At 40.3% G+C, this 26892-nt stretch overlaps 1 protein-coding gene across 1 annotated transcript in view; it reads right to left on the reverse strand.

The window, feature by feature from the left end:
* The window catches only part of pgm5 (phosphoglucomutase 5), a 35922-nt gene that overhangs the window by 7833 nt on the left and 1197 nt on the right, over positions 1-26892 (reverse strand). The window contains exons 2-9 of the mRNA XM_017723360.2: positions 24392-24554; positions 23284-23430; positions 23027-23152; positions 22707-22897; positions 22034-22188; positions 7390-7505; positions 5832-5967; positions 4470-4653 (exon numbers count right to left, since the gene is read on the reverse strand). Of these exons, the coding sequence (XP_017578849.1) occupies positions 4470-4653; positions 5832-5967; positions 7390-7505; positions 22034-22188; positions 22707-22897; positions 23027-23152; positions 23284-23430; positions 24392-24554 (1218 nt within the window). The remainder of the gene's footprint in view (positions 1-4469; positions 4654-5831; positions 5968-7389; positions 7506-22033; positions 22189-22706; positions 22898-23026; positions 23153-23283; positions 23431-24391; positions 24555-26892) is intronic.

The raw sequence follows: 26892 nt of genomic DNA on the forward strand, positions 1-26892 counted from the left end.
TATACCAAAATGATAATGGTTTTCACCAATTTTACTACATTTTGATGTTGTTTCACTAAAAGTATTATTTTGTAGGAATTTGTCAAATTGTGGAATACTGAAATAGTCACGAAAGTTTAAAAAGTCAAATAGGAAATTAAAAATTTTAACATGCTAATTAGCTTCACTCCAGCCTTATACGATGTATTGAAGAACCATGAACTCTACACTCCACTTGAGAGCAATGCAGAACCTGTGTCTTACATTTTGGTCAGAATTTCTTACATGTAGAGGGCTAAAGGTACTGTACAGCAGATGAGGAGCTCCATCCTATAGGGTTTCTGGCACCAGGTAACGTCAGCAGATAGTTCAAAGTGCTGCCAGGGATTCTGAGCTATAGGGCTTGGGAATGTGATGTCATGAGGCAGTGTCTCATGGGTGATCTGCCATTTTGTCAGGGTTAGTCAATCTAGACTTCAGCATCACCGTTCATAAGGCTACATGACACAAACATGAGCTTGTCATGACAACTGACATAACTAAAAAATGTTTATAAATGCTTATTCCAGTAGGAATAATGACAACTTCAGGTAACTGATTAAAACAGGCAAATATATATTAAATGATGCTTGATCCAAGCTTTTAAAAACATTTACGTAGGGTTGTGTTAGTCGTCATGATGCTGCCTTATGAACAATACCCTACAGCAAAGTGTTACAGATGTTTTATTACAGTAATGTAATAGTAGTTATAAGAGTTATGTCACTGTTATGTTCAGTGTGATCCTATAGGCTAAAGAGTCCTATACTTTTTTGTAATGAATTTGAATATCAAATTTGACTGAAATGCATATCCCTGTCATATTTACTGACTTGTTTTGAACAATTTAACGTTTCATATAACAGCCAAAAAAAATCCCAACTTGGGTAAGTTTAAAACTATCGTTAGCATTACCAATATCTGTCTAGGTTATATGTAAACATTCATTATACTGTTATGTGCTTTGCAGGGCAACGACAGCAGCAGGCTGCTTTCATTGTGTCTTTTTAAAATAGCAATCATTATTGAAATTATTATATTTGAAATGGTATGACTATAATAGAGTTTTATGTTGTTGTATATCATTAAAAATGGTAATTGCCCCATTTCTACTGTGTGTGTGTGTGTGTGTGGGTGGCTGTCTCTAACAGCTGAGTGCCTCTTTGCTGGCCCCCCACTGGCGCTGGGCTGGGACAGCTGACACAATCCGGCCTGGAGTGGAATGTCTGTTGGAATAATACAGTACGTGCCGAGGTGTTGAGACGCCTGCACATTTGGGCTGTACGACCTCAAAGGCCAAGCTACTCTGTGTGTGTGTTTGTGTGTGTGTGTGTGTGTGAGTGTGTATGTGTGCGTGCGTGCGTGTGTGTGTGTGTAATACCACAGTACTTGTGCATGACTTGCTGTTGTCACTTTGTCAAATCATGAAGTGGCAGATCAGTCATTCGGAGTTTGATGTCCTTAAATACAAATGTATGTTCTTCACAGACATCACTCTTTTGAAAGTCTGTGACTGAAATGGATCCTAACTGCATTTTAGGGTGGCATTATGTGTATATGTACAAATTCCAGAATGATTCTGAGAGCACTATAGTCTCCCAAAACACACTCATAAATTCTAGTGAACAATGTACATCACTACAAGTCTCTCGTAACAAAACGTATCAGATTCTCTTCACTCTCTGGAGAAACTACACGAACAGCAGTTTGTACAGTTAAAAACAAAGATCCTACTCTGCCCATCATTCAGCAAAACCACTAGTAACTAGCAATCCCTAATACAGTTTGCTATATTAGTTCTTGCCTATACAGCACAATACTAATGAGGGTGTCATGGTCCATTTCAGTCAAAATGATGTGTGATGTGAACAAGGGGCAGTGTAGGATCAGGGGTCGGAGGTCAGGGATCAGAAGTTGAGGGTCTGGTAAGTGTATTGTGTAGGTGAAGGGTCAGAGTCACTAAACTGTCTGTAGTGACAGAGTGAGGGAATCAGTGAAGGCATGTTTCTGAGAGGGAGCTGTCAGTTATGTTACAGAAGGGTTGGGTGGGGACTTCCACACATTCCTGGATGAAACAGAGGGAGTCAGCTGGATAAATTCAAACAAGGGGTAGAGGCTAAATGTGTGTGTGTGTGTTTGAATGTCATTTAGTAAAAATTAGTAAATAAATTTAGTGCTTCTAATTGTATTGTGCTTCTTGTATTTAAAAAAACAATTCTAGTGTAAGTCCTGCATCAACACATGAAAGCAGCAGACTGTTGAAGTATGATTATTTTTGCTTTTCCCAAATTAAAGCAGAAGTCAGATATTCCAAAATTTCTACAATACTCACTGAGATATGAACATGAAGTCATTCAGAGTGGTCTGATGTGAAACACTGCATTTTAAGGAATTTTACTGTACAGTATTGGTGAAAAGAACCAGGGGTCACATTATCTACCACATAAATATGTGATTTTTTTACTATCCAAAACAACTAGTGAACTTATGCTCATCTTCTTCAGTTTTATATGTGCAATAATTTTTCAAAGCTATGTTTTAGGCTAAGATGGTATCTCAGAACTAAGGTAAAACAATGTCTAAGGCATAAGGCAGCATATTCATAACCATTTTATGTCATTTTCGCGAAATAACTTTTAGACATATTAAATGCTTCAGCCATCTGGTTCCTATCACTACCAAGGTGAAAATTCTTTCTCTTTTTCTGGAATAAGGCATTGCATATCAAATCATTCGGAATGACTTTGTTTACATCTTAACCATTCATTTATGAAGAATTTAAAAAAAAACTGGTGGAATTCCCCTTTAATGATATTACATGGGTTAAAAGACTAAATATGTTTCCAATGCAATAAACAGTAAATATGCATGGTTGTTATTCATCTTTGGATAGCAGTTTAAGGATCTCATCATCTAATTTTATTTATATTGAATATATTAAATATTATTTATCAATAGGCTTTTATTATTATTATTATTATTATTTATCAATATAATTCCCAAAGTAATGTTTGTAGCAATCTGTAAAATTTTACCTTGAAGATTTACCTTGAAGACCGTTTTTGTACCATAAAAGTTACTTTTATCATCACAATTTTTTTTATTACTGAGTTGTTCATATGAGTATAAAAGTGTATAAGTATATTCAACTAATAAGCTTGTTATCAAAAGGGTGTATTAGAACACGACTACATATCCACTCCATGGATCAAAGAACAGAATGCCAATAAAACAACAAAGGGTGTGACTAAACAATGTGATCACAGCAAATACGTCTTAAGAGCAACTTCATTATTAGTTCACAAACCACCTTAGTGACTGAGCATACATCTTTCCACCACTGCCTCCACAATCCAAAACCCATTCTTTTAAACAAATGTGTCTTTTAAACACCCTGTTACTTTGTGTGCTGAACAAAAATACCACATTAACTCAGTATTTACAGTTGCAATTTAGCACAAGTAGCTAAAATCTAGTCAGTGGCAGGCTGCTTCATTTTCCAAGCATTTTTCCTGCATTTATACGTGCAGTATGAGCAGAAATTGCATGTATAGAGACCTATTGCAGGTTTTACAAAAACGACAAAACCTTTTGACTTGTGCTTTAACACCCTTAGAGGGCAGCGGCAAGTAATTTGTTATTAAGCTCGAGCTGTGTCTGTCATCAGTTGGTAGACACTAAAGCTGCAACCAAAACTGCAAACTACCATACTAAATAGTATGCCCATCGCCATTTGAAGTGTTTATGGCTAGGAAGCAAGACAGATAAACAGCCAAACTGGCCACTTCAGGCTTTTACTTTAATAGATGCATACAATGAAATGTCATGATTGTGACAGACCTATGCAAAGCATTCGCATTTAATCTTCAGGCCATAACATCAGCAATTTTACATTAGAGATTACAACTTGAGATTAAAACATAACACTCTGTCCAAGAGCCTCTCTCATTTGGGTGGTCTGTAATTAGGTAAGGAGAGCATACCATTTCTGAATAGCATGTAATTGACAAATATAAGCCTGTAAAGTTTTACAAAGCCCAGGCAACTCTTTATATAAGCGATTATACCGTTTGAGGAGAAATGGAAGACCGATGAAAATGTCAGAAAATACCTGTTTTACTACAACAATTATGCTTATTTAAACTTTGTCTATAAACATTGATTGTGCACAGATTGTGTGCACATGCTATGTTGTTATCCTCCCTAACTCTATGAGCAAATACTGCCAGTGCTGAGTTCTTTGGGGAAAGATGATTTCAAGCCACCAACGCAGATATAAGCAACATGACTGTATAAAATAATATATATGTACACTAGTATAACACTGAAAAACCTGGAGTGACTGAATAATAGTTTTAATCAGATTAGGAACAAAATGTTATCTTGAAATTTCTCAGCTAAAATTTCTTGCATTCCTGACCGATTGATTAAAACAGTAACCTGGAGCTTACCTGGTTTCGTGAAACACTCCCATCCACTGGGTCAATGTACTCAAAGTTGTCAGTCTTCTCCACACTGTAGACGTTGCTTCCCACAGCAAATTTCTGATTCGTAAAGGCCTTGTCAGTGATTACAGCCTCCAGATCTCTCATGAGGTAATACGCTGCTCTGGGATCTACTCCCTCATAATCAAACCTAGCATTTTAGACACACAAACACAAGGATATCTTAAGGTGCCATACATCCAGTCAAAATGTGGCTCTACCCTCTAAGCATTTGATTCAAGAAGTAATACCAACGTACCAAAACTTTAAATTTTAAATTTAAATTTAAAAACCTCACTTCCCCAAACCTTCAACTGGGAATTGTTTATCCAGATGTAGCAACCTTGTCAATGTCATGTAGGCAGGGTTAGTGGAAGAAGCTGCGATGGGTAAACAGGTCACTAGCCTTTGACTCTGTGTCACTGGAGCTGTGGGAATTTGGCTGGGGGAATATGAATATGAGGGAATATTGGGAGCTATCTGAAGAGTCTTGGCTCTGCTGGCTCTCTCATGGGGGAGCAGCTAAATAAAGGATCATCCAAGCTAGAACAGAGCATGCAGATAACGGCAAGGTTTCTGTTCACTTCTCAGGAGGAATATTTTGCTTTCCTAGAGAAATAGCGTCTTCCCCTTTATATGATGTTCTCCCTGCTCCAACATACTTTAACCAGCTATTCACCTACACTGAATGCGCAGGGCAGATGTATTTCTGAACCTAGACTTGAATCATTGGACTGCAAACAGAGTCGAGGGAAATATCTGAAACGCTCTCTATTAGTGATAACTGGCTTACAGTAAGTGAATTTAGACAAACTGTCTCATTCCCAAATACTCCACTGCAACTGAGCACAAACTATGGATGGTCTGAAGAGTCAAACTAGGAAAATGTGTTAACAGTGTTAAAGAAACTGTGGCATTACATTTTTTAGCATGATAAAAATCATGCTAAAGGTTGGAGGCTGGAGGGCTAGAGGTTAGGGAACTGGCCCTGTGACCGGAAGGTTGCTGGTTCAATCCCCAGGGCCGACAGCACATGACTGAGGTGTCCTTGAGCAAGACACCTAACCCCCAATTGCTCCCCGGGCGCCGTGGATAGGGCTGCCCACCGCTCTGGGTAAGTGTGCTCACTGCCCCTAGTGTGTGTGTCTATTCACTAGGGTGTATGTGGTGTTTCACTTCACAGATGGGTTAAATGCGGAGGTTGAATTACCCCGTTTGTGGGATTAATAAAGTATCACTTAACACTTTAATTTTCACACCACTTCTTAAAAGATGACCAGTATATCATGGACTTTTAAGTTAACCAGTCTGACAGAAATCCAACCTTACCTACAATAATAGTTGCGGCCTAGCTTGGCCCAGTGGTCCCGCACTATTTCCTCCACCCCTTGTTTACGTACAGCTATGATGGACAGCCATACTAGTACTGACCACAGGCCATCCTTCTCTCGAATGTGGTCTGAACCTGTGAAGACAGAGATGCATGGTAGCAGAATTAGGATGTTTGCTGCAGCATCACTGATGTCACTTGCAAAAACAAATGTATTTTCTTAATTCTTATGTAATTCACTAGACAACAATAACAGGCCAGTGACTGATACCACAGAACTTCCAAATGTTCCAAATAGAAATAATGATGAAGTCTAAACAAATGATTGTTTGTGTGAGATTTCCCTTGTTGGGGTAGCCATATATGGGTTTGGACAAGCACAATCTGCAGCTTTCTATAAACGATGACTGTATTTCACTCTCTCCCTCTCTTTCTCTCTCACTAACTCCCCACTCTCTCTATCTTGCTCTCTCATGACTCATCAGTAAAGGAGTTTTTTGGAGTCTGGAGGAGTTTGCCAGCAGAGAGCACTCTCTCTTTCTCCCAGAGCTTAAATGATTCACTGGCCTGTCTTCCTTTTATAGCAGAAGAATGGAAGAGGTTTGTGCTGTAGCTGAAGTCTAACACACATTAAAAACATAACAGCCAGAGCTGTCTGAGGCACTGCCACTTATGATGAATGAATCAATGGTGCTGTGACGTTCAGTGTTTTGACAGAAGTGCAGTCACAGCTACTGGTGGGCTTTACAGACCCTATTGTGGGGCCTCACCAAATTTAGAAAGTGAATAAGAGGTGAAACTAAAGACAGAATAAGCTCACTCACTGTGATATTTTAGCCATACATGAGCTGGATTTGTTTTATTTGGGGAAATACTATAATTTAAGTGATTAATCACAAGATCTATGCAAACCTGCAGAAATGTCCATAGTTTTTACCAGTTTGACAGTAATAACTGTACACCAAATTACCTTCTCTACTCTGAAGCACCTTTATTAATACTCAACAACTTCATAATGTAAGAATAAAATCTGCTAATCAACACGGCCACATGTGTGTGGCGAGTGTGACACCTGTGGCATAATAGCATCCCATATGACTCAGTAGTAAATGCCCCTTACAGTGGTATGTCATTATATACATCACTTTGTATAATTCATACATATTACACAGACACGATTTTATCTTTCGGTTTACTTACTTTTGGCAATAATTTTATGTAATATATTTTATTCATTATATAATATATATATATATATATATATATATATATATATATATATATATATATATATATATATATATAATATATTTCGTGTATCCTGCCTTCCGCCCGAAGACTGCTGGGATAGGCTCCAGCACCCCCCGCGACCCTGACGGAGAAGCGGCTTAGAAAATGGATGGATGGATGGATGGATGGATATTTTATTCATGTGGAAATGATGTGCACACTTAAATCAAATCAATACATTACTTTTTTTCAGTGCAGAACCTCCCATGGTAAAAACAATCCAGCTCAAATGGTGCTTTTAACAGCATCTCAGAAAAAAGCACTCACCAGTTCCAAAGCTTTCTTCTCCACAGAAAGAACACCTCCCCGAGTCCATCAGGTTCCCAAAGAACCTCCAGCCTGCAGGAGTTTCATACAGAGCTACCTTCATGGCCTTGGCCACTCTGTACACAAAGAGAACACATGACCATCACCTTCCTTGTTAGACAACAAACCACTGATAACTAAGCAGAAGTTTGGCTTAGTTACAACACTGTCCCACATTAACAAATGTTGCGATGTTTGTAATCTGTTTGAACTGCATCTATGACTCATAGTTCAGCTGAGAAAAATGCTGTATCATTAATCAACAAGCTTGATGCTTACTCAGATACTTCACTCTCTGATATTTGACCTTTTAATGTATTCAATCTGAACAGCTCTCGAGACAAACCATGTGTTAAAGACAGAAAAATGAAGAAACCAAAGAAGATGAAGGAAAGAAGATGATGATGATGGAGGAAAAAGGAGGAAAAAGAAAAAACTGAGAAAAAATGTGACACAATGCCAAACACGATCAAACAAATTATGAAAAGAGCACTGCCAGACATCATACACGAAAGCAAGGGCTGAAGACACATCCTCTTTTCCAGGACAAGCCATTTCTGTTTTACATAACATCTTTGGTTGCGCACCAAAAGCTGACCTTTTGAGTTTGGAATAATACAATAATACAGGTAACAAATGTGCAAGCTTAATAAGGCAAATGGAGCAGGGACAAAGTGGGATAACCTTTTGGCTAATGTTTGTTTTGAGTTCAGTCCAGGGTTAGAGCCATACATGAAGGAGAACCAGAGAGGAGATGCGTGAAAGAGAGAATAGCGAGGGAGAGAAAGGAATGGGAGGTGAGGCAAAATAACAATCTGTTGAGAAAGAAGAAAGACTCTGTCCGAATCCAACTGCTGATCCTTCTCTTTGAGACAATTTGCATTCATGTCAGTGGACACACTCTGATTATACCAGATCATTCCAGAGAGCGGCTTAAGCATAAACTGCAGTACATGAAAAGCTTGTAGTCAGGCCTCTTAAACTCTGGTGACTTGGGAGTGTCACTGTTATACTGAGATCAGCACATCTTCCAAAGAATATCTGGTCTATAGAGGTTCTGGAATCAAAACCTGACCAAACAAACTGTGTTGCAACAAGTGGGCTATACTCTGTAGTTGTACACATAAACTGGACCTATAGGCAAAACTGTTTCTAATAAAGTGGAAGTTTATGTTTTCGTCACTAGCCACAAAATGATATGTACGGTTTCATTTATATTCACTTGCTGCATCTACATTAATTTAGGCCCAACTGGCTGTAACCAAGCACAGGAACAAGTCAAAGAAACTAATTACCAATCCCCTCTACTGTTTGTTGCTCTTGGATACTGAGCTACATGCATAACTATTTTCAGACACTGTAATTTGGCATTATGGGTAGAGAGCTGCTGAGAGAGGGGAGCAGTAAATGAGTGGAGCTGGGCCACAGCTGTTTACTCCTGGGTGGAATTACTAAATAAGAGTAAAGCGGAGTTATTCACTGGGGGACATGGCCTGGAATGGAAAGCTTGGCACAGGGACAGCGAACAAAAAATTCTGACCCCTTGACTTCTTGTTGACGATTTATTCGCATGTCTCAGTCCAACACAAGCAGCACGCCCAATGCTTCTTAACAGGATTTCGACATATTTCATGTTTTCAGGGTATGTGAATGTTTGATGTGTGTGTGTGTGTTTGTGTGTAAGACAGTAACAAAAAGTGAGGACAAACGAGAGTAAAAATTTAGGAGAGTCTGTTTGTGCAAGTGCATTTGGATGGTATAAAGAGCTGAAAATATAGATATAGTACTTTGTGAACATAAGACTTTCCTTCAGTTCTTCATGTTTTTCCACATCTCCAAAGCCAAGTCTTAGAAGCAGTGGCTTAGGCAGAAATACATTTTTGGGCAGGCCTGTAAAAAGGCAGGCAGGCCAGGCTGGAAGACAATTTCCAAATGTGCTAATGTCCCACAATGTCTTTATATCAGGCTATATAACCTGTTCCTGACAGCTGTACAGTCATATGTATGTTTATTCCAATGATTTTTCCCTATTGTGATATCAACAAGAACACTGGATTCACATAAACACAACCAACAGTGAAGCACCCTTTACTGTAAAGACCATAAAGCATGTTTCTTTTTGTCATAGACACATTTGCTTGAGGAAGATGACATGTCTGAAACAAAATCAGACAGCTTAGATGTGTAAATTATAGGAAAAACTACACAGCAAATTTAAAAAGCTAAACCTAATAACTGAAGCCAAAAACATACTGCCATGGTGGGTAAGGTCTACACGTCTTGCCTGATCTTTGATCAGTTGAAGTAACATCATTAGATGTTTGGTTTGTTACTTTTACTAGCCTATTTCAGTCTTTTTGGTTAAAAAGAAAAACAATGACAACATTTTTTGCCTTTAAATGAGCAGATGGGCTAGAATCGCAACTTTAAACATTCTCAGCTAATCTTTTAACTGCAGCAGGAGCTGCGAATTCAAACATTGGCATGCTGAAGATAACGAACTGTAGGCTTGATGCAATGGCAGATAGCAAGAATTGCTGTGCAGTGATTGGAGGGATGAATAAATAAGGCAGAGCTTGGGGGAGAGCATCACCTTCAATTCATTCCTTTCTTCAAAGGGAAATTCAAGGAAAAGAAGTTTCGATTGGTCATAATAAATTTACAGCAGTCACAGCAAACAAATGTTGCTGCATTATCTTAAAAATGTGGCTTAATGAATATTCTGCCCCTGTTTGGGCAGGCTTGTGACCAATCTGTACAGGCCCAGGCTCATCTAGACCTACCCATGGTTATGCCACTGCTTAGGAGTTGCCTTCTCTGCTTCTTAAGATTCAAATAACCCCAAACGCATTCAGTGATGTTGAGGTCTAGACTCTGAGATGGTCATCCACTGTTCTGAGAACACCAGTAATTTGCAAATTTGATTAACAAATTTTCTTCTTTGTTGTCTATTTATTTTTCTCAGTGAGGCTTCTTGACAGCTACACATCCTTTCAGACCCATAGTGTTGAGCTGTCTTCTCACAGAGGAAGGATGAACAAAAACACCTTTGCATTCTTTCAGATCTGTAGCAAGTCTGATTGTCTCAAAGATGTAAGTATTGCTTAACAGATCATGAAAGTTCTATTGGTTTACCAGGTCTTGCATGGTTGTTAAGCATCCCACTTTCTCTGTATTTTTAAATGATGTTTTGAACTCCAGTTTGCAAATTCCTGTTTTTACACTTCTTTTCCTTGAATTTCCCTTTGAAAAAAGGAATGAATAAAGGTATACTCCAAAGTTTTTGAGCCTAATCTCTACCTGCCACGTCTGCATTGTACAGTCAATCACCATGTATGATCATTTTTATGTGTCCCTGTACTTTAAAAAGAACAAAACTCCTGATTACTCCTTATAATATAAGTCACTAGGCAGCTGCTCCAACATCTGCCCACTGCCCTATTGTAAATGAGTTTTGAGCCAACAGGTTTTCTGTTTCTTTACTAGGTACATGGAAATGTTTTTACCCATGTAAATCTACCATATGCTACAGATGCAGCAGACAGAGATCAGACTAAAATGCTGGTGTACTTCTTTAGAACTAGCAGCAGCTGCTTCTGACCTGCTGGCAAAGGAGCTTGATCTGTGGCCCATGACCGCCATAGCAGAAGTGACAGATGGGCAGATAAGTGCACTAATAGTGCTGTGCCTTGTTATGTTTCTCAGGGAAATGCTTTCCTCTTCCATTGCCCTAAGATGGTTCTCGTTTATGTCCTGTGAAACATTTGTCAGATCCAAATACTCCCAAGTGCAGGGAAACATCTCAAAAATGAGGACGTGCATTCCAGCGGTGTTTGCCATGGCCTTCCCTCGTAATCCCTCTTCAATGCACCACCGCGGACAAATGAGTAAACAAATAAACAAACACAGTTGCTGGACAGGATGGCTACAGCCCTGCCTAAGAGTTGCCAGGAGCAGAGGAATGCTAACGCATAACATGTTTCAAATGCATCCATTCCAATTGTTTGAATTTTGTTCATTTATTTTTAGGTGAAAAACAGAAACTCCTTAGTTTTTGAGCAGTCGAAACCAATTGTGGTCAAGCAACTACATAGGCATTGTGTTGTCACATCTATCGTCAGATTTGCACTTTATGTGTCTGTGTGATGTAGGGGTAGCGGATGCTGTCACGCCTCAGGCGAACTCGGATGGACTCCATCTCCCAGACTGCATCGGGAGATCACATGACTCGGGACAAACACCTGCGTCACTACCCGCGCTCACAGTCTCCTAATTATTGAACAGATGCACCTGTGTAGGTTGACCTACTTAGGCACTATTTAAGACTGGGCTATAGTAGGGTTTGGTGCGAGGTATTGTTTCTCTACCAAGAACATACTGAGCGGTTATCTAGATTTCCTATGATTGCATGTTATGACCCTTTTTTCTCGTTTATACCGACTTCGTCTTTAGTTTCACCCTCTTGTACTTTTGCTGGCAGTTTTTGGCTTTTCTCTGTTTAGACTTGGAAGTTTTTGTAGACTACGAATTCTGTCTATTCCTGAGATATTGTATGCTTTGTGTTTGCTGTGATTTCAGATACCAACCCTAGCCTGTTTTTTGACCATACTCTTTGCCTTCGGATATTAAACCTGATTTGCCTGTCCCTCCGCGTTCATCTCACCCCTGTTACACATTACAGATATGAGGTTATAACATCATTACCATGACAAATTACATCACTATAAGCTTTTGTTAGCATATAGTGCAAAATGTCAGTACATGAAAAACCCTGGCCAACTGCATATTTCAGTAAAAAGGATTTTAGACAGGTGGTGTGGAGTTATAGGTCAAGTAGCAAGGCTGTCTATGGCTTAACCCTGCTGACTATGCGGGAAGTCCATGGGAACATAACTGGTCTTGATTTATAAGACATAGTAAAAGTACACAAAATGTTAAAAAAAAAAAATCACTCAACTCAGTTCTGCTGGTGTATTGCATTTCAACTGTTGCAACTGCCCTGCCCAATGCCTTCTATTACAAGTGTGATTTGAGTTTTCTTGTCTTTTCTAAGAACAATGCTTGAAATCATTGCCTGTGATAATTGAGGTCAATTACCTCAGACAAAGCACATTAGGTTGAAAAATGTTGGACTATTCCTTGAAGAAACCACAACAAAATGATTTTCAGGCTCTAAAATATCCAGCAGTATCTAGCAGCCCCTCTTTGCTCAGTCTCGGGCTTGATCTGCAGAACTACAGCTTAACGTCTCTCACAATTACAGACTTGAACTCCAATGAACTCAGCAGAGCTAAACTAAACTGATCTAAACTAAACTGTACTGAGCAGCTCATCCTGAACACACTGCTGGCCTGATTGTAGTCCTTCAGCCGTCCGGAGCAAAGAGGCAGATGTTTCCTCTCTCCATTTTCACCTCTCATAACACTCACCCCTCCATACACCCTCATATGCACACACACACACACACACACACGCACACTCAATAAACACAACTTATCAAATACTAGGTCCTGCTGCTACAAAGTAACATGCACACAAGAACATACTCAGAAACGCACTGATAGAAACACTTACACACACTCTCAAGCCTGCATGGGCACACACACTCATACAAGCTCATCTTCTCAAACAACAGATACACACACACTTATCCCCACTGCATAAACACACACTGTTAAGTGGCTGAGTGTTTAAAACACCCAGCTACGCTAGCGGCTGTTCAGCACCTAAAAAGGCTTCCAGCAGCAGAGAGGCCATGCAGGCCACACGCTAACACAACATGAATCTCCACACACAAACTCACCTTCTGTTCCTCAAAGCAAGCTCCAAGCCAGCTCTCACTCCAGCGATTAATCATGCTAGGAGCAGGCTTTGGAAACGCAATTTAAGCCCAGCCTTCAAATAAGTTACAGCCTCACTAGTGAGTTTCCACTGAAAATTCTTTTTAGTCTAGGGTTACTCTTAGTCTGAGGAACTCTCCCCAAGTTAGGAGGTATGGAAGTAAAAAAGAGACAAACATTATTATTAATACAAATGATTCATTATTAATATTCAAATTGGATGTGTTTGCTGTGAAGGTCAATTAATTGAATTTCCATCCATCCATCCATCCATCATCTTCCGCTTCTCTGGGGTTCGGGTCGCGGGGGCAGCATCCTGAGCAATGAAGCCCAGACCTCCCTTTCCCCAGCCACTTCCACTAGCTCCCTGGAAGGAATTCCGAGGCGCTCCCAGGCCAGCTGGGCGATATAGTCACGTCAGCATGTCCTGGGTCTTCCCCGGGGTCTCCTCCCCGGTGGACTTGCCTGTGACACCTCCCAAGGGAGGCGTCCAGGAGGCATCCTAACAAGATGCCCGAACCACCTCAACTGGCTCCTCTCGACGTGAAGAAGCAGCGGCTCTACTCCGAGTCTCTCCCGGATGACCGAACTTCTCACCCTATCTCTGAGGGAGAGTCCAGCCACCCTGCGGAGGAAACTCATTTCAGCCGCTTGTATTCGCGATCTCGTTCTATCTGTCATTACCCAAAGCTCATGACCATAGGTGAGGGTGGGAACGTAGATCGACCAGTAAATCGAGAGCCTTGCCTTATGGCTCAGCTCTTTCTTTACCACAACAGACCGGTAAAGAGCCCGCATCACTGCTGACCCAGCACTAATCCGCCTGTCAATCTCCCGCTCCCTTGTACCATCACTCGTGAACAAGACCCCGAGATACTTAAACTCCTCCACTTGAGGCAAGAGCTCATCCCCGACCCAGAGAGGGTTCTCCACCCTTTCCCGCGTGAGAACCATGGCCTCGGATTTGGAGGTACTGATCCTCATCCCAGCCGCTTCACACTCGGCTGCAAACCGATCCAGTGAAAGCTGAAGTTGACGGCCTGATGTCCCCAATAGGACCACATCATCTGCAAACAGCAGCGATGTGACCCTGAGGTCACCAAACTGGACACCCTCCATCCCCTGACTGCACCTAGAAATTCTATCCATAAAAATTATGAATAGAATCGGTGACAAAGGGCAGCCCTGACGGAGTCCAACTCTCACTGGGAAAAAGTCTGACTTACTGCCGGCCATGCGAACCAAACTCCTGCTTTGTTTGTACAAGGCCTGAATGGCTCGTAGCAAAGAGCCATGTACCCCGTACTCCCGAAGCACCTCCCACAGAATACCCCGGGGAACACAGTTCAATTCAATTAATTGAATTTGAAAAATGAAAATCAATTTAATTTGGGATTTTAAAGCAATTATTTTTTTTAATTTAAAATATTTGGAAGTGAATTTGGTGGTTTAAATGGGCATGTCATACACCCAAGTACCAAAAATTCAAACTCTCTTAAAGGGCCCATATCGCACGTTTTTCTTTTTACATTTTTTCCAGCTTGTGGTCCTCTCATAACATGTGTGGTGTTATGTACAAACATGGTCAAAATTAAGTTTTACATGACCATTTTCAAACTTCTCCTTATAACTTAGAATCAAACAGGCTGTTTTTGTTACTATGCCTTTAAGACTGATACATGTAAATGAGCTCTGTTCTGATTAGTTGCCCTATATTGTGCCTCATTCAAAAACCATTCAAACTTCAGTGTGAATACCCAAATTCAGTTTCATAAAGCAAAGTTCAACAGTTTTGGCCCTCGTGGGGTTAATATTTAAGCTTACAGTTGGGTGTCATGGTGAGACATACTGTTGTTGCGGCCATGTGTTTTGGACACTTGGGTAAAGAGAGGAACTGAGTTGTCAACTGATCACCACCTGGTGGTGAGTTGGATCAGGTGGTGGGGGAAGATGCCGGTCAGACCAGGCAAACCCAAACGTATAGTGAGGGTTTGCTGGGAACGTCTGGCAGAAGAACCTGTCAGATTGATCTTCAACTCACACCTTCCTCAGAACTTTGACCAAATATCGGGGGAGGTGAGGGACATTGACTCAGAATGGGCCATGTTCCGCTCCTCCATTGTTGAAGCTGCTGACTGTAGCTGTGGCCGTAATGTAGTTGGTGCCTTTCGGGGCGGTAATCCTCGAACCCGGTAGTGGACACCCCAGGTGAGAGATGCCATCAAGCTGAAGAAGGCGTCCTACCGGGCATGGTTGGCCTGTGGGACACCAGAGGCAGCTGGCAGGTATCAACAGGCCAAGCGATCTGCGGCTTCAGTCATCACCAAGGCAAAAACCCGGGTGTGGGAGGAGCTCAGTGAGGCCTTGGAAAGTGACTTTAAGTCGGGTCCGAAAAGATTCTGGCAAACCGTCAGGCGACTTGGAAGGGGAAAGCAGTGTGCCACTAGCACTGTATATAGAGGAGATGCTGTGCTGCTAACTTCGAATGAGGACGTCATTGGGCGGTGGAAGGAATACTTTGAGGACCTTCTCAATCCCTCCGACACTTTCTCCAGTGAGGAGGCAGAGTCTAGGGACACGGGAACAGGCTTGTCCATTACTGAGGCAGACGTCATTAAGGTAGTTAAAAAGCTCCTTGGTGGCAAGGCTCCAGGGGTGGATGAGATCCGGCAAGGCCGGCAGTAAGTCAGACTCGTTCCCAGTGAGAGTTGGACTCCGTCAGGGCTGCCCTTTGTCACCGATTCTATTCATAATTTTTATGGATAGAATTTCTAGGCGCAGTCAGGGTATGGAGGGTGTCCGGTTTGGTGACCTTAAGGTCACATCCCTGCTGTTTGCAGATGATGTGGTCCTATTGGGGACATCAGGCCGTGAACTTCAGCTTTCGCTGGATCGGTTTGCAGCCAAATGTGAAGCAGCCGGGATGAGAATCAGTACCTCCAAATCCTAGGCCATGGTTCTCACGCGGAAAATGGTGGAGAGCCCTCTCTGGGTCGAGGATGAGCTCTTGCCTCAAGTGGAGGAGTTTAAGTATCTCGGGGTCTTGTTCACGAGTGATGGTACAAGGGAGCGGGAGATTGACAGGCGGATTGGTGCTGGGTCAGCAGTGATGCAGACTCTTTACCGGTCTGTTGTGGTAAAGAAAGAGCTGAGCCACAAGGCAAAGCTCTCGATTTACCAGTCGATCTACGTTCCCACCCTCACCTATGGTCATGAGCTTTGGGTAATGACAGATAGAATAAAATCACGAATACAAGCGGCCGAAATGAGTTTCCTCTGCAGGGTGTCTGGACTCTCCCTTAGAGATAGGGTGAGAAGTTCAGTCATCCGGGAGAGACTTGGAGTAGAGTCACTGACCCTCGGGAGGTGTCACAGGCAAGTCCACCCAGGAGGAGACCCCAGGGAAGACCCAGGACACGCTGGCGTGATTATATTGCCCAGCTGGTCTGGGAGCGCCTCGGAATCCCCCCGGGGAGCTAGTGGAAGTGGCTGGTGGAAAGGGAGGTCTGGGCCTCATTGCTTAGGATGCTGTCCCCGTGACCCAATCCCCGGAGAAGCGGAAGATAATGGATGGATGGATGGATTATATTTATCAATATTATTATTATATATTATTATTAGTTTTTTTCTTTTCATTCTCATGCTGGGCTTTTTAGTACTTGTATAAACAGGCCATGTCATAAAGGTAGTACTGGGCTGCAGCTGAGGGATTGCTAAACTGCTACAATTGTGAATCACAAGAAACACAGAGTGGGCCCTTAGAGGAATAACAGATCATGTAAGTAGTCCGACTCACTTTTAGCCAAGTATTATGCCCTCTAGACTGCAACAGCGAATCACAAAGAACCTCTGAGCAGCCAGCAACATACAGTATCAATTACACAAATTTTACAAATGAAGATGCAGTTTACAGATTAAGAACAATCCTGAACAGATGATTCATAAAACCAGTGAACTCAAAACAACAGGCAATTATTTCAGTTTAAGGGAATATTTTGATGACTGATTTAAACAGCTTTACCATTCCATCCCCAGATGCCTAGATGCCAGATGCATGCCAAAACAGCACATTCAATACAAAACATTTCAAAATATAAAACAATTTTTATCAGAGTAGCACCAGCGACACAGATCAGCGTGTTTACACCATTGAGTTTTCACATTTACATGGAAGAGTTTGCAGTGCTTACCAAGGCATTTTCTGGTCAATAACAGTAGGGCTAATGTGAAATTATGCGGTAACGCTTCACCTGGAGGCTACCTACATAGGGACCTCATGGCACATACATAAGCACTGAACATAGTATTTATCAAGAAATATTTGAATATTTATAAATAGCTTATATTAGTATCAGCAAGATGATGCATGGAGTAAATCACATAATATACATGAATGGGCCTTAAACTAAAATGACAGACAGATAAAATATTGTTCTGAAGCATCATTCCAGTAAAGAAGTAATGAAGCCTCTAAAAACTCCTAGGCCTTGTTAAAAACTCCATTTATTGGGTCTATGAAAGATTTCAATGCCCTTACACTTAAGGAATATTTTACAATATGTGTGAATGTACATATTCCCATACAAAAGCTGTGCAAGTTCCCCACCTATATTACTTAAATTGTATTTAAGAGTCAAAGTACAGGGTGAGTCAAAAGTCAAAGGACACCGTTTTATTTTATGTGCTGTCACAAACCTGCACGATGCTGAAGGTGGTGTTTGTTGCGAATTTTCTCAGCATACACAATTTGTTTGAGATGACCCAAGAGATAAAAGTTGATAATAACAGAAAAAATAAAATAAAATAAAAACCTGTCCTGTGACTTTTGACTCTGTACTATGACCCTGTACTATGAGTTACTACAGATATTACTCTATATTGTTTTGATGAACAAGTTCTATTAAGGAGGCCTGTGGAGCTGTGGACATGAAAAAAAGAGCTAGTTGTTTATGTACACAGGCCTTAATAGCACCACTTCAAACTTATAAGTTACATTATAAGTTACATTATTTGAAAATGATTCTTCATAAGTGTTATACATGGAAAATATCTCTCACTTTAGTTTATTACTTACTTCATAAAACATGTTGTTACCTTGTGATTAATAGCATAAGCGGTTCAAACATACTCGAGTACTGATATAGAAGTTATTAAGCATAGAAGTTATTCAATGCTTTTGCGATTGTTTCTACTTTGGTAACCTTCAAATAAAATGATACTGAAATGTGTAAATGAGCTCTGTTCTGATTAGCTAACTTATATTGTGCCTCAGTATGAAGAATCATGTTATACAAAGGTATTATTCTTTTCTTTACACTTATTTTCTGTCTAAAAGTAAATTACAATCATGCACATTATAAATTTCATTCCTAATGTAATTTTTGCCCTTTATAATGCCGAAGCAGGGCAGTCTATTTTTTTCAAGATATTAGCAGCTTGTTATGTTACATCACCTCTGGGGTAACTCTATTTTAGGCTCCTTGTTCAAGGGCACAGCAGAAGTGCAACAGTGCACCAGTGAATGTCCCGCCTGGGATTAGCAACAGGAACTGTCCAGTTCCACACACAGACTCCAGACCCTAGTGGACAATGGTGACCCACCAAGCCACTGAACCCACATAGCTGATTTGAATCAATGGCTGGATTAACTTTACAAAGACAGCTAAGGCTGATGTGAAGAAGTCTGGCTTCCCGTGGAAAATGCGACGTAAGAGTGGAAACAAGACACCTTTTGCGCACAATGAGAAAGAAAAAAACGTTTGTTTATTAGTAACCCTCTCTTCTGTATAATCTCTAGCTTGGGAATGCACAGAAACGCAAGAAATCACAGCTTCAGGACAAAGCACATTCTCAGAGAAGTCTGCTTCTGTTCATTACTGCATAGGCATTCTGGGTTCATTTTACCTAAAATTATTCCTATTTTTTCTGCAATTATCATTGTAGTTTTATTATTCAGTTATACATTAGATGTTATAATTCAGTAACTATTCTATAGGATCTGGAAACTACTATGAAGCTAATATGTAAGATATTCCCAGTTTGAGAAGTCTGAGATTTTCCAGAATCCCATTTCGAGAATTTTGGTATTCGCAAATTTTCCATGAACCCATTTTAAGAAGTCTGAGATTTTCCAGAAACCCATTTTGAGAGGACTACAATTTTCCAAAATCCTTTTTAAAGAAGTCTGAGATTTTGCCAAATTCCATTTCGAGAATCTTGAAATTGTCCAGAATCCTGTTTCAACAAGTTTGGGCTTAATGTATATTTTCTGGAAAACAATTTTGAGAAGTTTGAGCATATACTATATAAGTAACTTGAACCAAGTCATTAATCATTAAACATAAGTAAGAATCTCCTTAAGAGAAGGTATGTAGAGAGAATGTATACATTCTGGAATATATTTTTAAGATGTTTGAGCATATAGTAAGTTGAACCTAGTCAAGAGTTATTAAACATAAGTGAGGTATTCCATGGGAGGGAATTCTCTAACATACAACAAGAGTGGGTGGCTAGGAATAAGATCACTTCCCATTTAACTGCCAGTATTAATAAGGGTGTTGCATTCTTCCATTACAGCCAGTTTCCTGTCAGATCAGTGGACATGCCAAACTTTTTTGTATGAGACAGAAAAGTGGGTCAGTGGACATTAGAGCAAATAAAATTACAGCTGAAGGAGCATGGCCCCCTGTTTCCAGCCCTAATATACCAGACACATACAGTACTCGCATTCAATCTTTTTAACAAATCTCTTTCGCTATTTAACAAATCTCATTCAAGGATATGTTAAGGTTCCTCAAATCACATAATTTCTGTCAGCTTGGGGTTGGGCAACATTACATAAGCTTGTCTTTGGGGCAATAGAGCTCAGAGTTATTTTTAGCCTGGTGAGCGGTGAGTTTAGGAGCGCAGGGATGAGCTAACTCTGTTATTCATAGAGAGTGAGTCCCCACTTCATGACTTCTCGACCCATCCCTGTTTCTGCTGCCCTCAGACTGTCTCTAGTGCCATTTGACTGCTTCAACCACCCTCTAACAATCTCACGCATCTAAAGCCCTCTGACTGCTTCTACTGGTCTGTAACTGGGAGAGTGGTCTTTTAGTCACTGCCCACTTTGGACAAAGAGTCCCTGGGGATGGTCCATCCATCCATCCATCCATCCATCCATCCATCCATCCATCCATCCATCCATCCATCCATCCATCATTATTCCAGTAAATCTGCCAGATTAGAGAGCCATTTAGCTGCTACCCTCTGGTAATACACAAATATGCTTGGAAATAGTCTTAATGGACATTATTACTTGAGCATTATTAAAACTTTTTATTTTTATTTGAGTGTATTTTACTCAGTGGGCATGTTAGCAAAAATTAGTCTCCAAAGACATCACATCAAACAGTCAGTTAATCAATGAATTTATTAAGTTGAGTTTACATTGAAAAACGCAACTGAAAAGAACTATCTAGCTGAGTGATTGATTAAACATACACCACACTGAATAATTTTTATTCCTTTTTAAAACAAATCTGTGACATATCTTATCTAGATGAGTTCATTGACCTCATACCTCCCATCTCATGAACAGCGCCATTACTTTTCAACCAGTGCACTTCTTCCCTGTTGATTTGAGAATTGAAGGCTCAAAAGAGACTGAGTGAAAGATGTAGCTCAACAACTGTTCTTTCTGGGGGGAGGTGTTATGGTAACTACATTCCTACATCTACTTACCCACATGCATGAATTAGAGCCAGCTCGTTCCACTGTTCTTCCTGCATGGGTGCTAGGCTAACATTAATACTATCATGTACAGCAGTGTGCAAAAATCAAAGACCACCTTTTATTCCTTCAAGTTTCAGTCAACACGGCCATTAAATACAAATTATGCAGTGTTTAGTGTCAGGAAAAAAGCCAGCAAAATATATTTAACAGAAAATTCCATGAAAATATATTACTGTATAATCTGTTCGCTCTTTACTTTTTTGCACCCTACTGCACCCTTTTCCTCCTTAAAATTTTATGGACTAACAAGCCAAAATTTAAGCTCTTTGGAAATAACAGAAGACAGTATGTACGCTACCCAAGTAATGAAAAACTCTTGTATACAACCATCAGTTTAACATAGTAGAGGATCAGTGCAATCTTGATATTGATATCTATATCTGGCAATATTGAAAAATGAAATTCATTCTGCAGCAAGCAAACTGCTGAGAACATCAAGGCGCACTTACCAAACAAATAAGCTGCTGGTGTTCTCAGAACATTGGCCTGGCCACGCCAGAGCCCAGATCTCAACATCATTCCTCATGAGTTTAGGAATACTTGCATCATGAGAAGTAGAAAATGCTATGAACCTCTAAAACTGAACTTGAAGTCTTTACACAGAAAAATTTATCTACAGATTTTGTGAAAAAAGAAAACTTAAAAGCAAATCTGAAAAATGGAGGCTGTAATAAAGGCAAAAAGTTGACACAATAAATACTGAAACCTTCTATATTTTTAGCTGTTGAGGTGTCTTTGTAATTTTCTGACAATGCAAAACTTGTACTTTATAGCCATTTTGAATAAAAATCAAGCAAATGAAGGATGGGCTATGACTTTATGACTTCTGAGGAAACAAACTAACATAGCACATTTTTAGAACAGTCCATGGTCTTGGCAGTGGCCCTTGTTAATCAGTGTTATCTTTTGGTGTTATCTGTTTGTTCTAAGACTTGTTAACAACTGAACAGATGCTAGCCAAAGGTTTTAAGTATCCAAGTTTCTCTCACCTGTCCAGGGCCGTGCTAGTGGGCATGCTGCGGGCAAAACCACGAATGCCCACCTGCCTGAAATAGGGGACGCAGGACAAGTTGGCAGCCATCACTGCCAGCGAATCTGATGGGTTCACAAAGAATCCATTCTGACCAAGGATCATACAGCGATCCTGCACACAGAGGAACCATAAATTCAGAAGAAAGAGGAAATTCTTAAGGTGATGTTTTGAATACAGGAACATCAATAAAATGGTAGACATTTTATTGAAGAGGTGACAGATATGAAAATTAGTCAATTAAATTAAAAAAGTGCAACTACATGTTGATACTATGAATCTGTGTCAATTCCCCAGAGATTTTTAACTTATCTCTAAAAGCCATATTTTCGAAATTCCAGGCAAAAATGCAGGGCTTTCCACAATAAAACTCAATGGAATGACAAAAAATGAACAGAGCGTCCTGATCAAATAACACTCAGATGTTTCATTGAAAAAGCTCGAAATCAACCGGCACAACAAGTGAAAGCTGGCAATGATCAAGCTGTAAAGGGGTTTAGTGGTGTTGGCTAGCGCTGCATTGTCCTTTTGATAAAGAGAAAAGCATGCAAATGTGCTTCATAAATCTGTTGTCAATATCTTATTCAGCAATTATGAATGTTTTTCAGTGTCAGATGGTCAACAACACTCACCCCATCTGCATCAAACGCTGCACCAAAACCAAACTCTCCGCCCTTCATGGAATCCATCAGTGAAACAGCGAATGTAGGGTTGGGGTTGGGGTATTGGCCCCCAAAGTCCTCCAAAGGAACACAGTTTACCGCAGAGTTTGCAGGTGCCCCAAGCTCATCACACAAAATTCTCCTCACGTAGGGCCCCATCACTGAAACAACACACACCAATGGCTTCATATCAGACACTCCGGAGGTCAAACTGTATATTGGAGTAATTGGCATTTATCCATGACCTAAGACTGTTCATAATAAAAGTAATGTGTGACAGAGACTCTTACCTCCATTCATTGCATCTATTCGGATCTTTAGCTGTTCTGGACCTGTCAGCAGACTCTTAATAGCACCAAAATCAAAGATCCCACGAAGCATGTTCAGGTAGATCTCAACTGAATCCACGATTTCAACTTCAAAAAAAGATATAGACTGCTTATTTCACTCTCAACAAAAGACAGTTGCAAATTCTATCTACACTCAAATCTGAATCTAATAAGAAATAATAAATTGAAACGAGCTTGGAGTAAATTTGAAATCAAACCTCGGAAGGGCTTGAACTTGTTCTCCAGGTCGAAGTCCTGGCGCCCCAGACGTGACAGGTCAATGTGCAGGTCAGGGCAGATGGCGTACTCCTCCAGAGTGCGGCTTACTTGATAAATCCTGTCCATCACTGTATCTGGAGAAGGGCCTGCAATAGATTCCATAAAAAATGTTTGACTGCCTTAAATAGAATAATGTAGGCCTATACATTTCAGCTGTCTTGCGTTTCATTTATTATGAAACTTGTGTGGCTTTATGTACTGAAAAGAGTTGTAAGTTTTTTACATGACCATTTTGAAACCTGTATACTGATTAGCTGCCTTGTATTGTGTCTTATTCAAAAAGCAGTCCAGGCTGAAACACTCCTTCTAACTTCTGTGTGAATGAGTGAGGCTAAACTGTTGTATGATGACCCTTTAAGGGCCCTTTAAGAGTTACTCTACAGTAACATTTAGTAAACTTAAATAAAAAACAGTTTCCAAAAATGAGGACTGATTAAATGACGAAGGGTGTTCAAGCCTGGCCCAGAAGATCTACCAACGTGCAGTGATTAGTTCAAATTCTAATATAGTATACTCAGGCTTCAGGAACATCTGAATATTAGAGTGAGGAGATTGTAGAATTCTCCAGAGAGGTAGCTCACAAGACTGTACTTAAGCATCCTGGTCTAATGCCATTACAAATTTAACATAAATTTCAGGTAATTTTTTTTATAACCATTAGGGTTATAAGATAAAGAAAATCCTTTTAAAGGAAGTCTGCTGTGGGTGTGGCTGGGCCTTTATTGTGCTCAGATCCCAGAAATATTTCTAAATGACAGCCGATTCTAAGATTGTATTACACCTCATTTAAAGACGTTATTATACCTCATGAATTTTCTTGTCACACAACAATATCTCAAAAGCTTATATCAGTATAGCATGTTCAGAGAGCTAAATCAACTCAGGAGAGTCAAATCAGGAGTCACAGAGGCAGCAAATATGAGAACAGCAAAAACACTGGGTAATTTTTGGTACTGCTTTTATTTTTCACCTTTTAATCCAAACAAGAAGTGTTTGATCTCAAATGTCTGCTTCCACATGTTAAATATATGAGTAACAGTTTCTCACCTCCATTAGCCACATTGAATTTGATGCCAAAGTCTCCAGCTGGGCCTCCTGGGTTGTGACTGGCTGTGAGAATGATCCCACCAATGGCTTTTATCTTCCTGATGATGCAGGACACCGCTGGCGTGGACAGGATGCCATTGTGTCCAATCACTAATCGCCCTATCTGTGAAACAGACATCAGAAGTTGTCAGGTTTATAATACGGTTTTAATAGCATCATTACTACTATAAGGTTGACCAACCAATATATTTATCTGCTATATTTTTTTCACATATTGTCCAGCAAGCATCTACTGCGAGAATTCTTCAATCTAGATACGCTTTCATTTGTTGACGCATATTTAGATTGCAGGACACAACTGATAGTAAAATGTTGTCAGTGACGCTTATACTGACTTTAAGGAGCAGAAAATTCAGATAAGCAATAACAACAGCCAGTGTAATTTTATAACACTTTTAGTTAAACAGTGCTTCACTGACTGATCATGCATGTGTGATCAAAGCAAATGTGAATCTCAGTACCCAACTGTCCAAATAAAAAGCAGAAACTCACATATAAATCTTAAAAAACTTATGTCGCTACTGTCAGAACAAAACCTTGTATCTCCAAAATGATAACAGGAGAAGAAAAAAACATCCTTTACTTTTAATGTAAGTCAATGGAACCAGAGTTTTTTTTAAGTAAATTTGGATGGTTTCTTTCGGTCCATTCACCATGAAATTGACACACAGTGGAAAGGAAATGGTCAAAAACTGAAAAACCACAAAAATGGAGATACGAGGTTTTGCTCCGACAGCAGCAATATACACCTTAACATGGGTAAATAACATGAAATCTCACAATGTTGAGCTCTAGAAAATTAGCATATTTAAATTACATTCGTTCTGTTTAACAAAAGCACCTCAAAAATTAAGTGAGCTCATACACAAGTCACCACAAAAAGGTTTCATGTGGTATAATACAATATATTCATTTCTAGACATTGCTGGTGCAATATTTGGGTTTTTCCTTATCTTGTCAGTATTAAATCTTAATACTGGCTGATTGTGTCTCCAAACAATATACTGGTTGAGTCTTCTAGATAGCTAAGAGACAGTGGAATGGAGTGGATGACACTGAGGAACCTAAAGCAGTGAGTAAGGGGCTATTGGCCTGGCATGCAGAGGTTATCATAGCAAGCATAACTGGGTCTGAGGTAGGCTGTAAAACTTGCAACCTTCAGAGGCGCCAGCCACAGCTACTGTTGCATACCAGAGCGACCACCACATACCCCAAAACACACTGGCACTCTGGATCTGGGATTAAACTGACCTGAGAAAAGTGTTTTACATAGAACAGAGCGATGATGGTCTTGTCTGATACCAGAGAGGCCTGACCTCATGTCAGCTGCTTTGAAGCACATTCTCCAAGAACTTATTTTAGTCAAAGGTCTGTTCTTTGTGATCAATTCTAGGTATGAATCATTCAGTAGGACTGCTTGTTACCACATTTCTAGACACTATACAGCTTGAATAAAGCATTTGACTGCAGCAGGATGGACATCACAAAAATCCACTGACTCATTAAGCTTTACAAGAGCAGCCACTTTCTATTAATAGTCAGTTATCTGCTGTATCATGCAAGCATTTTTAATGATGACCCAGCGCACTGTCACTCTTCTGCCATCACTGTTACACTTAGCTTATCTGCTATTCATTAGGCTAAATGCTTAGCTTGCTGCCTGCAACTTACTGCCTGTATTGGCCAGATTGGGGCCTGAGAAGCGTGAAGAATATTCGACCAAACTCTTTGAGAAGTGTATCCTTATAAGGTGTTGGATCTGGATACACGTACTGCTGGGGAAATCACAGCCTGAATACTACATGCCCCTGAGACTTACTGAGTTTATATGTATGAGTGAGTGAGAGAGAAAAAGAGAAAGGGAGAAAGATTCCAGGCCGATTGTGGTTGGGTAACATCCACAAATGCTAAACATACTAACAATAAATGCTCATGATTAACAAATGACAAATGAGATTATACTGCACTTGGATTGGAACGCTCAGACTAAATTTGACAAACACTTCCTAAGACCAGTTGAATGTGTTTTGAGGGACTGTGTTTAAGGGTAAAAGTGGCTTGGCTCCCAGCCATCTCTCCGGGTTTCCCCCAGCCGCTGGTCTGACCAGGGAGGTTAACCAGAGGGAAGCAGTGCGTGGGCAGGAAAGGGCTGGAGGAGGGATGGCACACAAGATAAGACATGATGCTCTTAGCTGGACCAGCAGAAAAATAAGTACTCTCCCAGAACTCTTTGCAATTATGCGATCATTTTGAATGGTGTTAGATCTGCTGCCAAATAGAAGATTAAAGTTCAGCTATGCTCACATTTTCTGTGCTGTTTTTCACTAATGCGCCCCAAAAAGGCCAAATATAGGCAAATGAACACTCTCCACTGAGGCTTCTAACAAACCCCTCTGACATGGCTAAGAGTATACACACACAGAACAAATGTATGTACTACA

The sequence above is a fragment of the Pygocentrus nattereri genome, chromosome 28 (assembly GCF_015220715.1).
Source record: "Pygocentrus nattereri isolate fPygNat1 chromosome 28, fPygNat1.pri, whole genome shotgun sequence".
NCBI classification, from domain to species: domain Eukaryota; kingdom Metazoa; phylum Chordata; class Actinopteri; order Characiformes; family Serrasalmidae; genus Pygocentrus; species Pygocentrus nattereri.